This window comes from Leptopilina heterotoma, unplaced genomic scaffold, assembly GCF_015476425.1.
Source record: "Leptopilina heterotoma isolate Lh14 unplaced genomic scaffold, ASM1547642v1 Lhet_247, whole genome shotgun sequence".
Taxonomy (NCBI): domain Eukaryota; kingdom Metazoa; phylum Arthropoda; class Insecta; order Hymenoptera; family Figitidae; genus Leptopilina; species Leptopilina heterotoma.
The window spans coordinates 376,336-391,309 of record NW_025110963.1 but is presented as its reverse complement, the minus strand read 5'-3'; the positions used below and the strand labels follow the sequence as shown (position 1 = coordinate 391,309).

The following is a 14,974-nucleotide window of genomic DNA, read 5'->3' as shown; positions in this document are numbered from 1 at the left end:
TTTGGATCCGCCATTTTGAATTTTTAAAATCTGGCATCAAATTCGTAATCAACGACCCCGAAAACCCTCGAGTAACAATTTTCAGTCAAATTGCATCAGTTTTTAGAAATGATGTCCGCCATATTGGATCCGCCATTTTAAATTTTTAAAATCTGGCATCAAATTTGTAATCAGCGACCTCGAAAACCCTCGAGTAACAATTTTCAGGCAAATTGAATCAGTTTTTAAAAATGATGTCCGCCAAATTGGATCCGCCATTTTGAATTTTTAAAATCTGATATCAAATTCGTAATCAGCGACCCCGAAAACCCCCGAGTAACAATTTTCAGTAGCTTTGTTTCCTTTTATTTTCGAATTTGTAATTTTGTTGCAAATTTTGCAACAAATTTTTTTTTTATTATTGTTGTAATTATAAAATTGTTAATTATTTTTTAAAATGTAAATTTTTTTCATAAAGGTTTATAAATTTGTGGGTCGTGAGCGTTTAGAAATCAAAAATATCTTAATTTTTGTCAAAGTTATAGATTTTAGAGATCAAAAGTGGTTTCGATCGAAACCGCTGGGCGTTAAAGGGTTAAAAACATTTTAAAATTTTTACATATTATTACACATATATTAAACTAAATAAAAAAAAAAATTTCTATTTTTTTTGTTCTTAATAGCGAAGAAATGTCGACTTGAAAAAAAAATCTCGAAAATCTGGTTGACATGATATCTTTAGTCAGAACAGACAAAATCAAAAAATTCAAACGGATTAGTAAAATATAGGTAAGTGGTTACAGCCGGAACTAAAATAAAAAATTTTCATTGAAAAATAACAAAATGGTGGACTTTTTACTTTTTTAAACCTTCTTTTGCAACTAAAATGGTTTAAAAAACAGGTTAAAAATTATTTAAAAATTATGATTTTAGTTCCGGCTTTAACCACTTACCTATATTTTAATAAATCCGTTTGAATTTTTTGATTCCGTCTGTTCTGACTGAAGATATCATGTCAACCAGATTTTCAAAATTTTTTTTCAAGTCGCCATTTCTTCGCTATTAAGAACAAAAAAAATAGAAAAAAATTTTTTTATTTAGTTTAATATATGTGTAATAATATGTAAAAATTTTAAAATGTTTAAATAAATTTCACTATGAAAAAAAAATTCTTCAGAATACGTGCAAAAGACCCAGACTGCCGCCTTAAATAAATTCTAAAGATAAAATTTTTACTTTAATAAATATTGTAATCATTCTATTGTCATATTGTTATAATAAATTATACTAAAATTTTTATTTATGACTTTGAGTAAATATACTTTAAGCTTGTTATCTAGTCTCAACATTCTTCCATAAATATTTCTTACGACTAGAAAAACTTAATAAATGTTTTGAAAGAGAATCAAGAGTAATTTTATTATTGCTGTAAGGTATTTGGTATTTCCCACTGTTAATCAAATTTCATTTCTACTAGTGGGCCCCAGGCTTTACTCGCCCCAGGGCCCCGGCCTTTCTTGTTACGCTACTGTGGCGAGAAAATGACTGAAATTTCAGTTATTTTTAACTGATTTTCAGTGAAACTCCACTGATTCAAATCGCGAGAAAAGACTCACTGATTCTCAGTCAAATTTAACTGATTTTCAGTGGAATTTCACTGATTCAGATTTACAGAGCACATAAAGAAAATTGATATTAAATTTTGTAAAAGTATTTTACAAATTAGGGAAAAAGTGCAAAAATGAGAAATTTTAATATAAAAAATACCTACTAAAATTTAAAAAAAGTTATGAGAAATTTAATATTTTTTATTTATTTATTATAATACTTGTCTTATTACAAAAAAGTAAATACAAGAGGAGTTTCGCATTACAGAGATATAAACTAATTCTCAAAATTGATATTCAGTCTATCATTTAAGATTCGCAAAATCATACGTATAAAGATCTTAATCAAAGTGTGATCGGTCGACGACAATACTGACAACCAACAATCCCATACATCAGTCTCACCGTTAACAAACGGAAAAAATTCTTTACAAATGTGCAAACATGATGGACAATACATTAAAATATGGTACAGGCTCTCTTCATCTAGCCCACAAGAGGGGCAATTCCTGTTAACATGAAAAGCATATTTGTTTTTCCCCAAAAACACCCTACAAACATGCCTATTCAAGAGACGAACCTGAGCAAAAATTCTCTTTAAAAATAAAGGCAATCGCATGAGCAAGTATTGCTGGGTTCCCGCCTGTAAGGTAATTTGAGGATAGATAAGGAGACTCTTCGAATTATTCTTACTATTAATATCTTTGTTTTTTAAATAGTTTCCATATTTGTTGAGAATTATCCCGCTGTCCAGCGCTATGGAGTCTGAGCTTAAATTTCTCCACATGTCCACCATATCGCAAGCTTCAAAAAAATATCGTATATGCACTACCCAGTTAAATTTATTCTTTTTGTTTGACAATGCTATCCTTTTCAGCCTCTCAAAGCATCGTCTGGAATACCGAGAAGATTCCATATTTAAGACTTTGTTTAGCCAGATCATCGCTCTTTTGAGGACCGAAAGGGACACATGTTTATGCGGTTGTTTATGCTCTGTTCATAGATTTTAAGGGGGCTTTTCCCTCCGTGTCACATAGTCTTCTGTGGAACAAATTGCATTCTTTTGGTCTAAGTACAAAAATGATAAATTTATTAAAAGGTTTTTATGATTGTGCAACAACTTGTATTAGATCGGGAGATAAGTTAACCGATGATGTTAAAATTACACAAGGAGTGCTGCAGGGCGAAACTCTTAGTCCATACGAATTTATATTGTTTATATCAGACATTGATACACATTTTATTCAACATGGGTGTAGGGGGATTTCAATAGATAGTAAGTTAGAGATTTTGTTGCTTGGATTCGCAGATGATTACGTGTGCTTATCAGATACTCCTATGGAGTTAAATAAAAAATTGGAGGCATTGCACTCACATTGCAAAAGTAATAATTTAACTGTAAACGTCGAGAAGACTAAAGTGGTGATTTTTACTAGGTCGGGAAATTCGTCCGCTAGAAAATTCAAGTCGTTTAAATTCGGAGAAGATCGCGTGAAGGTGGTGGATGAGTATGTGTACCTGGGTATCCCGTTTGATAGTTTTTGTACTTTTTCATCTGCTTCAAAGAGAGCCTCTAGTTCGGCAAACATGGCAATTAGTTCCACTTTGAGAGTTATCAAGACTGTTGGAGCTGACTCATGGAGTACTTACGAGCAACTGCTTAATAGTTTATCCCTTAGTATCTTATTTTATAGAGTCCAAGTTTGGGGCTTGAATCATTTAAATAGTTTAGAGAAATTTAATATATTTATATCAAAATATCAAAATCAAAAATATTAATTCAATTCTACGAAAATGTCTGTGATACTGGTTATGTCATTTAAAATTTTTGAAATATAATGTCAAATTCGTACTCAAAAAAGAGTCAAACGCAATTAATTAATTATTATTAATTATTAATACATATAAAAAAATACCTGAAAAGTCTCAAAAAATTTTCGACAGCATTATCTTACACTATGCATCGAAATTGTAAACTATTGTCTGTCATGTCCATTGAAAATAATTTTCCAGACTTATAAGTTTTAATTTCAGATTTTTTAATTATTCGACATCGAATTTTCCATCTAGAGATAAATAATAATACAATATTTTGTAAATAATTAAATATTAAATATGTGTTTGATATAGTTCCAAAATTCATTTGAATTAATTTATAAAAATTAAAATTTTTTACATTTACATTATAACTGATTTATTAAAACAATAAAACTAACATAAATCTAAATGTCAAATTAATAATTTAGCAATATCTTTAAATTTCATTACGTTAATTTTAGAGAAAAAATTATTTATTTTTATATACCTATAACTAAAGTTTAGATTTTGATTTAACAAAATTTTAACACATAATTGAGTTTCTTAGAATGTTAATTATGTATGTAATAGAATAAAGTATTATTATACATTTTGCGAAATTATTTCCGTTATCTCCTTAAATGAATTAATTACAGCATCTTTTTCATCCAAATTAATTTTTCTATTAATTGGTTCATCAATAATAATAATAATAATAATAATAATATTGAATTTTCAAGTTATAAAATTCTTGTTTTAAAATCATCACAATAGATTCGGAAAATCTATTGTTAAAGAAAGGTGCGTATCTAATTGGTCATTGTGAATGAGTTGAGTCGAGTTGGCAAAAAAGGCATTGTTCTGAAGTTTATGATTTTTTAAACAAAAATTATATGACCTGAAATTTGTTTAATTTAACTAATTAAAGTTTATAATTAAAAAATTTTAAATCTGTGATATTGCATGATTCCAAATATCTAAAATTCATTCTAAAAAAACTTCATTTTGAAGAAATTAAAAGATACGCTTCAAGTATGGTCAGCCTGGTTTGTGAAGTGAAGTGAGAAGCTGATCGAGTTCTCACAAAACATCAAATCCATACTAAAAATTCTGTCAGAAATACTGTCATGATTCCTCATTATTTTTTTAGTAGGGTATACCTAAATTCTAGATAAATTTCAAATTTTGCCAAATTTTTTTTTTATTTATGCACCGTTTCACATAAATTACCGGAAACAGTACCGATTATATACTCGACTTTTTCTTAATAAAAGATACATTAAATTCATACTGGCAACTATTTGCAAGAAACACGTTATCAATGCTATTAACATTGGTATGAAAGAAAATTAGTAACATCTTCCAATTCCAAAAGATCGATTAGTTCATTATGCAAAATACCACAAGTATTCCAATCATTTCTCAATTGTCAACAATCTAGCGGATTAGTTGAGACTGAGAAGCAACACAAACAGGGCCGTACGAAGTATTTTTTGTTTGCACCATTCTTTTAGAAAATAATTCATGTTAGAAAATTAATATAATTAACAAAATATTATAAAATATTATACAAAAACAAAATGTATTTATATTAAAAAGAAAAAAAAGTAAGTAATGATGAAGTTATCAAATGAAATAAATGGCATCGGGCACTGAGAACCGACTTTATTTGGCCACGGTGTTTACAATTTTTACTCGTTATAACCGACTTGCTTGCTATACCCATCTCGTAATAAACGATGTTCCTTACGTTTAATTAATATTGAAACCAACCAAGTGACGAAAATTTGTTCGTTATAACCAACATTTTCGTTATATCCGGACTCGTTATAAGCGGAGTCCACTGTATATAATATTTCAGGAAGATAATATTTCTGGCTATACAGATAATAAATTTGATTATGTATATATTTTTTAACTATCCATCTTTCTCCATGTATAACTATAAATGTATAAATAGATTTTATTTATGAGACAAAGAAAATATTTACACTTTAAAGTTTAAATATTTAAAATATCTATTAAAAAATTTTATATTAAAAATAAATTTTTTAATTAAAAATTTGTTAACGTCCAAGATCTTTTGTAAAATAAGGCAAATACAACGAAAACATTCGTACGGTGTTCGATGGTCTCTTAAATTTCTCGATAATGTGCGACTAACAGTTATCACCCAACAAATACGGCACTGACCGATTTAAATGACGTGAAATTGGTAAACATTCATTTTCTAACAAATTTCTCTCTGTTCACAGGCACTTTTTACAAAATCTGACAACGTACATTTGTCACAAATGTGTTTAATTGTCTGAATTTAAAAGATTTTGTTAATCCATTCAGAAACTCAGTTGCTGGATTGGAATTACCATATAGCAATGTAATGCGAATCATTTTAACAGCTGAGCCTTTACGCTCGCTGCATGCTTCTGCCCTCTACTGGCAAAATGGCTGTAATACACGTCTTGCCGCCTGTCATTACATTACTTTTGTATTTCCAATCCTGCAACCGCGTTTCTGCATGGATTGACAAAATCTTTTGAATTCAGACAATTAAAAACATTTGTGACAAATGTACGTTGTCTGATTTTGTAAAAAGTGCTTGTTAACAGAAAAAAATTTGTTCGAAAATGAATATTTACCAATTTTACGTCATTTAAAACAGGCAGTGCCGTTTTTCTTGGGCGATAACTGTAAGTCGCACATAACCTACAAATTTCAGAGACCATCGAACGTTCTTAATTGTATACGAGTTGTATTATTAAGCTCACAAAAACTATTTATAAAAAAGAATTGTTAACTATCATAATCATAAAAATAAAAAAACTTTTTAATTAAATCCTTTCTAAAATGAGAAGTATAGGTTTTCGTAACTTCATAAATCCGTATTTTCATATTTCAAAAAATTCTGTAAACAAATAGAATAGAATATAATTAACGTTGACCCATACTCGCGTAACAAACACATAAACACACATAATAATTTGAATTTGAAATGGCGCGTGCGCAATTGCGCGACGAGACTAACCTATAATCACTTTCCTTATTACACAAGCAAGTGATAAGTTAACCCCAAGGCCACAAGTCATTTAAGAAGAAGAAGAAAATAAGTTAACCCTTTTTGTCAGAAAAAATAATTAGAAACCCATAAACGGACGAAATAATTTATCACTATTTCACCCGTTTCCCCCACTTACTTAGATTTCATGACTAAGACGATTAATGATTAAGACGATTTAATTATAAAACTTAGATTATTATTAATTTTTTAAATTATTTTATTTATTTATTATATTTATTATTATTTTTCATTTTATTAAATTAATAAATTATTATTGATATTTAATATGAACATATTTAGAACTAAAAATCTTGTTTAAATAAATTCTAAAGATAAAATTTTTACTTTAATATATATTGTAATCATTCTATTGTCAAATTGTTATAATAAATTATACTAAAATTTTTATTTATGACTTTGAGTAAATATACTTTAAGCTTGTTATCTAGTCTCAACATTCTTCCATAAATATTTCTTACGACTAGAAAAACTTAATAAATGTTTTGAAAGAGAATCAGGAGTAATTTAAATTTAAAAATTTAAATTTTAAATTATTATTAATCATTAATAGAATAATTTTTTACTATAATGATTATTAATAATTTAAATTTAAAATTTATAAAAATTTCAATATTGCATTAATAATTCATTATTATTATAAATTATAATGTTAAATTAAATTAATATTAAATACTAAATTCATTTTAAATGCAGATATAATAATAATTATTATTAATCTGTATTCGTATTATAGTTTATGAAACATTCCAAATTGTAAAGTAAAGACTTAATTTATTATTGATTCAATTAATAATGTTAATTTTTATTAATTCACATAACCTATTATGACTAAATTGAAATATAATTAATTTATAAAAATTATTTAACAGTTTATTCTGATTTATTGATAATATTCGTAATTGAATTTTACTATTTTACAGTTGCTCTTTATATAGACAGTTGAATCCAGAAATATGTAAGTCGGTTCGGCAGTCGCAGTCGTTAGGGCAGTTAGTTTAGGCACTAGGTTAGGTCATGCGTCGGGGTTCGATCCCCGTAGAGTCCAAATTGTAATTTAATTCCGGGAATTAGTTTCAAGTTGTTCCGTATGTAAACAAACTGATATTAATTGAGGAGCCGGGAAGAAGAACTCGCCGAGAGCTCCACTGCACACGCTATTGCTAGTCAAGCAACCCAAAATGTTCAAAAAATTGAAATTCGAAATTTTGATTTTTAAAATCTACTTTCTTGTAGAAAACAGAAATGCGCATCTTTTTTTCCTTTGACTTTTTTTATAGGATAAAAACTGTAGATAGTAAATGGAAAAAACTAAAAAAATTTTTTTTACCAATTTAATTAAATTTTGAAACATAAATCGTCGTATCTTTGACAAATATTAATGAAATCACTTTATATTTGGTATGCACACTTATTAGGGTACATAGAAGACTACGAAATAAAAAAAATTTGAAAAATCATTAATTTGTTAATAACAATTAATTATAAATAGTGAACGGTCGGTAATAGGGTATTCTTACCTTTGACGAAAAAAAGTCTGTGGGGAATTTCAAAGTTGAAAAAACTTTCAGTGAGACATTTGTTTATCATAATATAAGGAAGTTTTCTGGAAATTTGCAAACTAATTCATTCACAAGTTTCGAAAATATAAGCGTTTTTCCAAAAAGGGGGTGACGCGCTACCGCGTCTGCACGTGGAGAATGATTCAAAGCAATTCGAATGAACGCAAATGAACGTGGAACGATGTTTTATTACTTATTACTTCAATTTAAAACAATAGTTTAAATATACATTTATAATTAATGTTATTTTAATTTTACTTTAAAATTCAAAATTTTAGAAGTACAATAATTTTTAAAAAAGTGAAAAAACTATCAATAAAGTAAAAAGAAATACGGTATGTATTTAAACTGTAACAGATAAAGAGAAACAAATATTTTTTTTAGAATTAATCTTTTATAACATAAAATTGTTGTACTTAAAAAAAACTTTTAAAAAAATTTCTGATGTGAAAATATTTTTTTCATAATTTAAAAATACTTAAATACTTTAATTTACTTTACTTTAAATACTTTATTTAAAAAACAATAATAGTTTTATATATATGTATTTTTTTATTTATTATATTATTGTTTCACGAGAAACGTCCCGAAAAATAAAAAAAACGGTTAAAATCGTCTGTTTACATTTGAAAGACGGCTCAAGGACAAGACAACAATGGAACTGTACAACAAATATTTTACCTTTTTAAAAATTAATGTACTTCTAAAATTTTGAATTTTAAAGTAAAATAAAAATAACATTAATTATAAATGTATATTTAAACTATTGTTTTAAATTGAAGTAATAAGTAATAAAACATCGTTCCACGTTCATTTGCGTTCATTCGAATTGCTTTGAATCATTCTCCACGTGTAGACGCGGTAGCGCGTCACCCGCTTTTTCGAAAAACGCTTATATTTTCGAAACTTTTGAATGAATTAGTTTGCAAATTTCCAGAAAACTTCCTTATATTATGATAAACAAATGTCTCACTGAAAGTTTTTTCAACTTTGAAATTCCCCACAGACTTTTTTTCGTCAAAGGTAAGAAACCCCTATTACCGACCGTTCACTATTTATAATTAATTGTTATTAACAAATTAATGATTTTTCAAATTTTTTTTATTTCGTAGTCTTCTATGTACCCTAATAAGTGTGCATACCAAATATAAAGTGATTTCATTAATATTTGTCAAAGATACGACGATTTATGTTTCAAAATTTAATTAAATTGGTAAAAAAATTTTTTTTAGTTTTTTCCATTTATTATCTACACTTTTTATCCTATAAAAAAAAGTCAAAGGAAAAAAAGATGCGCATTTCTGTTTTCTACAAGGAAGTAGATTTTAAAAATCAAAATTTCGAATTTCAATTTTTTGAACATTTTGGGTCGCTTGACTAGCAATAGCGTGTGCAGTTGAGCGCTCGGCGAGTTCTTCTTCCCGGCTCCTCAATTAATAAAATATATTTTTTAAAATTAATTTGTTGCAACTTTTTGCATATTGTTTAAATAAATAAAACAGAAGTGGCTTAAAAATATGGTCAAAAATGAGGTACAAATGGTCTCAAATAGTCACCAATTATGGGCGGGGTCAACAAAGAGGAGGGGATAGTAGCAAACTTGTGACCACTTTAAGGGGATGTCAAAGTCGATGCGATTTTCCCATTGAAGCTCAATGCAAAAATCCAATCGACTTTGACATCCCCTTAAGGCGCAGTGTTTCATGACTAAGGTATCTGAGTTCGATCCCAGCTTTGCAGGAATTTTTTCATTATTTCTCCACATTTTAGAAAAAATAAAATTAAACTTAAAATAAATTTAATACAATGTTACTGAATTTCAACTTAGAAAATGTTATAAAAGAAATGTTTATTTAAGATCTGAAGGAATGTAAAAAGGACGTCTAAAAGACGTCTTTTAGACGTCCCTTTTATGTCTTTTAGACGTCCAAAAGACGTCTTTTAGACGTACTTTAGACGTCCTTTCTTATGTCTTTTAGACGTCTTTTGGACCAGACATAGAACGTCTTTTAGACGTCTTTTAGTTGTCTTTTTGATGACTCAGAGACATTGCCATCATTGTCCCCGAATCGTCCGCGGACAAAAAGGGACGTCTGACGTCCCTGTGCCCACTGGGTAACATTCAACTTATATTAACGAACTTTCGTATAGATTCATGAATCCAACATAGAATCAGAGGCGATCAAATGTTTTTGGAGGTGTCAGAAAAAAAACGTTTTTTGGATTTTTAAGTTTTTCAATCATTATTTTTGAGTCTTAATTTATCTGACAAATTTTTTTTGTTGCTATTGGATGTCCTTCTTCGAAGTACATATATAGTTTTGTCTTATTTCAAAAAGATTTAATTGAATTTATTCTGAAACGTGAGGAATACACTCGGGGTAAAGTCGCTCACGTAAAGTCGGGGTAGAGCCGCTCACTTAGTTTTAAATTTAAAATTTAGAATAAAATAATTTCACGTATTATATGATATATCGGTATCTACATATCGTCTAAGGTGTAAAAACCGTATTCTCGATAGCTGTACTTTAAAAATATGCAGTAGTTTTTTTTCATTTTTCATTAAAAAATGGCGCCCGAACGCTAAATTTTTTTTTTATTACACATACAAATTTTTTTTCTAAATTTGCTTAAATTCGCTTGAAATTTGTTACTTGGGGGTTTATGGGGTCGCTGATTACGAATCTGATGTTAGTTTTTAAAAATCCAAAATGGCGGATATAAAATGGCGACCAAAAAAAATAAAAATCATTCAGATTGGCTTAAAAATTGGTACTTGGGGGTTTATGGGGTCGCTGATTACGAATATGATGTTAGTTTTTAAAACTCGAAAATGGCGGATTCAAAATGGCGACCAAAAAAAATAAAAATCATTCGGATTGGCTTAAAAATTGGTACTCGGGGGTTTATGGGGTCGCTGATCACGAATATGATGTTAGTCTTTAAAACTCGAAAATGGCGGATCCAAAATGGCTACCGAGAAAATAAAAATCATTTGGATTGGCTTAAAAATTGGTGCTCTTGGTTTTTTGGGGTCGCTGATTACGAATATGATGTTAGATTTAAAAATCCAAAATTTCGGATCTGATATGCAACAGATATTTAAATAATAAAAAACATTTGTCCTTAGTAACTGAAGGTGACCAGGACTTAGAATAAGTTTTGGTAGATGTTACATCCCGAGTTAAAATTTTTTTTAATTTAACCCTCAATGTGTGAAATCAAATCTGCACTTTACCTTCCTTTTATTATTCGCTTAATAAAATTATCCTTGCCTTAGCCCAGGACGTGACAGAAGACAACCTCGAATAAAGTATAATGATGAAAAAAGGTCCCCACTTTAAAGTTCAATAAATAATTAAACTAAGTTTTATGAAAGTAATGTTTCAAGTTTGACATTATTAATTATTGTGTATAAGTAAATTCCAAAATTATGGAATGTTAGTTTTTAAAAATCCAAAATTTCGGATCTAATATGTCGGACAAAAAAAATAAAAATTATCCGGATTGGCTTGAAAATTGTTATTTGAGTCAATTTTGTAATTGAGCGTGTCAATGCAAGAACCGGTCGTACGCTAGGGATACACATATGGCGTACGACCGGTTCTTGCATTGACACGCTCAATTTACTTATACTCAATTACCCACAAAACACAGTATTTTTCTGGAAGTTTGCTGCAAGTTTTCTATGCAAAGTTCGCAAGTTTGCAGCAAACTTGCCTACAAATAAAAATGTCACCCTCTTGGCAAGTTTGCAATGAAAACTTGAGGAAAATTTGCAGCAAACTTTCTAAAATACCTAAAAAATTAAAAAAACAAATTTTTCAAATAGCATATATTTTGATGAACGATGCCTTCCCTGTAGAGAAGGTGACTAAAATATAGTGCACAGCTCTAGATGTCATAGTAAACTACTGCGCATACATATAAGTTTTTGCTATTTGGCGCAAGTTTGCTGCAAACTTGCAGTGCAAACTTGCCAAGTGGGTGAAATTTTTATATTTATGCAAGTTTGCTGCAAACTTTCAATGCAAACTTGCGAAATTTGCATGGAAAACTTGCAGCAAACTTGCAGAAAATGTCTGTGCTTTGTGGGTAATAATAATCCGGATGATTTTAATTTTTTTTGTCCGACATATTAGATCCGAAATTTTGGATTTTTAAAAACTAACATCATACTCGTAATCAGCGACCCCAAAAACCCCCGAGTACCAATTTTTAAGCCAATCCGAATGATTTTTATTTTTTTGGTCGCCATTTTGGATCCGCCATTTTCGAGTTTTAAAAACTAACATCATATTTGTAATCAGCGACCCCAAAAACCCCCGAGTACCAATTTTTAAGCCAATCTGAATGATTTTTATTTTTTTGGTTGCCATTTTGGATCCGCCATTTTGGATTTTTAAAAACTTTATATCGTAATCAGCGACCCTAAAAACCCCCGAGTAACAAATTTCAAGCGAATTTAAGCAAATTAAGAACAAAAAATTTGACTGTGTAATAAAAAAAAATTTTAGCATTCGGGCGCCATTTTTTAATGAAAAATGAAAAAAAACTACTGCATATTTTTAAAGTACAGCTATCGGGAATACGGTTTTTACACCTTAGACAATATGTAGATACCGATATATCAATGAAAATTGCAATAAAAAAAAAATTTCATCCAAAAATCTTGCATTTTTTGGAAAATTTCATTAAAAGAGGGGGTTAATTTCATTTTTTGGAAATTTTGACAACGCCATTCAAAAGAGCGACCCCGAAAATAGTAGAAAATGGTACTTTTGAAATATTTTTAGCTTTCTTTTAATAGTGTTCCGAAGTTAAAATTCAAGTCGGAAAACAGCACATTTGGGCGTTAAAGGGTTAAGACGGGAATAAGACGAATTTTAATATTTAAAAAATAAAACTGTTCCGTTTTGAAAATATAAATTAAGTGGGTTTACCTTGGAAAATTGTGATTTCGAAATTTTGTATATGTGTATTAAAAAGTTTCTCTAAGTAAAACTAAAAAAGATAAATCAAAAATTTTTTTTTCTCTTTTAGTAGAAATCATAAGCTTTCAAATGATATAAATTAACTTTGATTTAGAGAATAATATCCTAGATTTTAACCGATCTGAAAAAAGTGAGCGGGTTTACCCCAGTCTCCCCTATACATGTGAATATAACAAAATAAATATACATTTTGGATCCGAGTTAAGTGTTATTTTATTGTAAATAAAATTTGTTCATGTAAGTTTTTGTTGTAGTTAATAATAAGAAAATCAGACCGACAGATTAGCTCAGTCGGATAGATGCCTCGCTTGGCGGTCGTTTAAGGACCAAAGGTAAGTACCCTTAGTTCGCGCCCATTTGGCTTGGTATTTTTCCGGCACGTGAGATAATCTGAGCGGGAGGTTTGATGTCGAGGTATAATGATGTGCACCGTCGATTATTGTCCGGTACACACCATTAGAACTCGACTGTCGATAAACCGGTTGTACTCAGGAGAGGTTTTCTACAGTTTCCCTCTTCTCTGGCAAGAAAACCCATTAGAAATTTAATAAATGAGTTTTTAAATCTTTGAAATTTTTTTCAAGGCGGTTGAGTCCTGTCGGTAAGTAGAAATATTTAAAGGGATAAAATTTTGAAGCTGTCCACGCCGGTAGATCATCGACGTCCGAAGTCGACAAGAATTTTACTTTTATTTTACGATTTTTTTTAGATGCGCATATTGCCGGAAGTAATTGATTTTTTTGCGACCCATACCTCGCCCAGATTATTTCTCCTACTTTTATGGATTTATAAAGACTAGAAGTAACGGCACTTTCAATTTTGGTTCTTTTTCTAAAAACTGGTGCTGTTTGAGTTCCAGGAGTGGCTGGCGCGGTTGGAGTTCCAGTGGCTGGCGCGGTTGGTGTTTCTGGAGTAGCCGGATTTCTTACAGGTCGTTTCTTTGCTGGTCTACAATCGGAATTTTCCATCGAGCTTGACGATGTTGATGACGGTGCATTTCTCTTCCTTTTATTTCGATTCTTCGATGCTTCTTTTTGACGACTTCTTTTAATTTCCGGAGCGATCAAATCTCTCGCAATTGCTATAAATGATCGCTGCTCGCACATGTGACGTTGGTAAATGTCTAGGATTCTTAGTTCGGTCTCGTCGTCATCCGTCATAAAAGGAAATTCGATATTCTCTTTAATTGTAACCTTTTTTTTTGTATTCAGCGACAAACGTTGAACATAACGACTGATTCTGCAAAACAAATTAAATTAATTAAATTTAATTAAATAATTAATTTAATAAATTTATATATACAGTCGAACCTGGATAAGTGGTCCCTCGATAAGTGGGAATCCTCTTTAAGTGGAACTTTCTTTGCGGTCCCTGCATAAGTAACTTGACCTTAAATGACCTGGATAAGTGGAATACCTCTATAAGTGGAACAAGAACTTTGGTCCCTTCAGGTTCCACTTATCCAGGTTCGACTGTATATATATATATATATATATCACTCTCGAAAAATACATGGATGTAACAATGTAAGGACGTAACATACTAGGTAACATACAGTAACAAACCCAGGTAACATACATGAAGTATGTTACGTACCCATCCCTGGACTTTTTCATCCTCCGCTACCGGATTCTTTAATAACTAGCTAAATGAAAGACATTTCAAAAAAAAATTAACCATTTTTTTGAAAAATTTTCAAAAATTTATTTAATTTAATTAAGGGTCAGAATTCGTGAAATTTTCACAAAAAACAAAAAGTATTTTTTTTTAATTGAAATGTTGAAAAAACATTTCTATTTGGCCTTAAGAATGTGTCCACCAAAAAACAGAAAAAAAAATATTTTTTATAAAAGCTATTGCAAAATTAATTTTTTAGCAACTTTTTAAACAAAATTTTATTTCTCCTAAATGAATGAATTGATTTAAATAAACCAAGCGGGAATATCAAGGAGATAAAAT

At 29.5% G+C, this 14,974-nt stretch overlaps 1 protein-coding gene across 1 annotated transcript in view; it reads left to right on the top strand.

Annotated features, from left to right (window-relative positions):
• Positions 1-14,731, top strand: part of LOC122503198 — a 42,722-nt gene extending 27,991 nt beyond the window's left edge. The window contains exon 4 of the mRNA XM_043613655.1: positions 13,875-14,731. Within this exon, the coding sequence (XP_043469590.1) occupies positions 13,875-13,931 (57 nt within the window). The 3' untranslated portion in view covers positions 13,932-14,731. The remainder of the gene's footprint in view (positions 1-13,874) is intronic.
• The last annotated feature ends 243 nt before the right edge of the window (positions 14,732-14,974 follow it).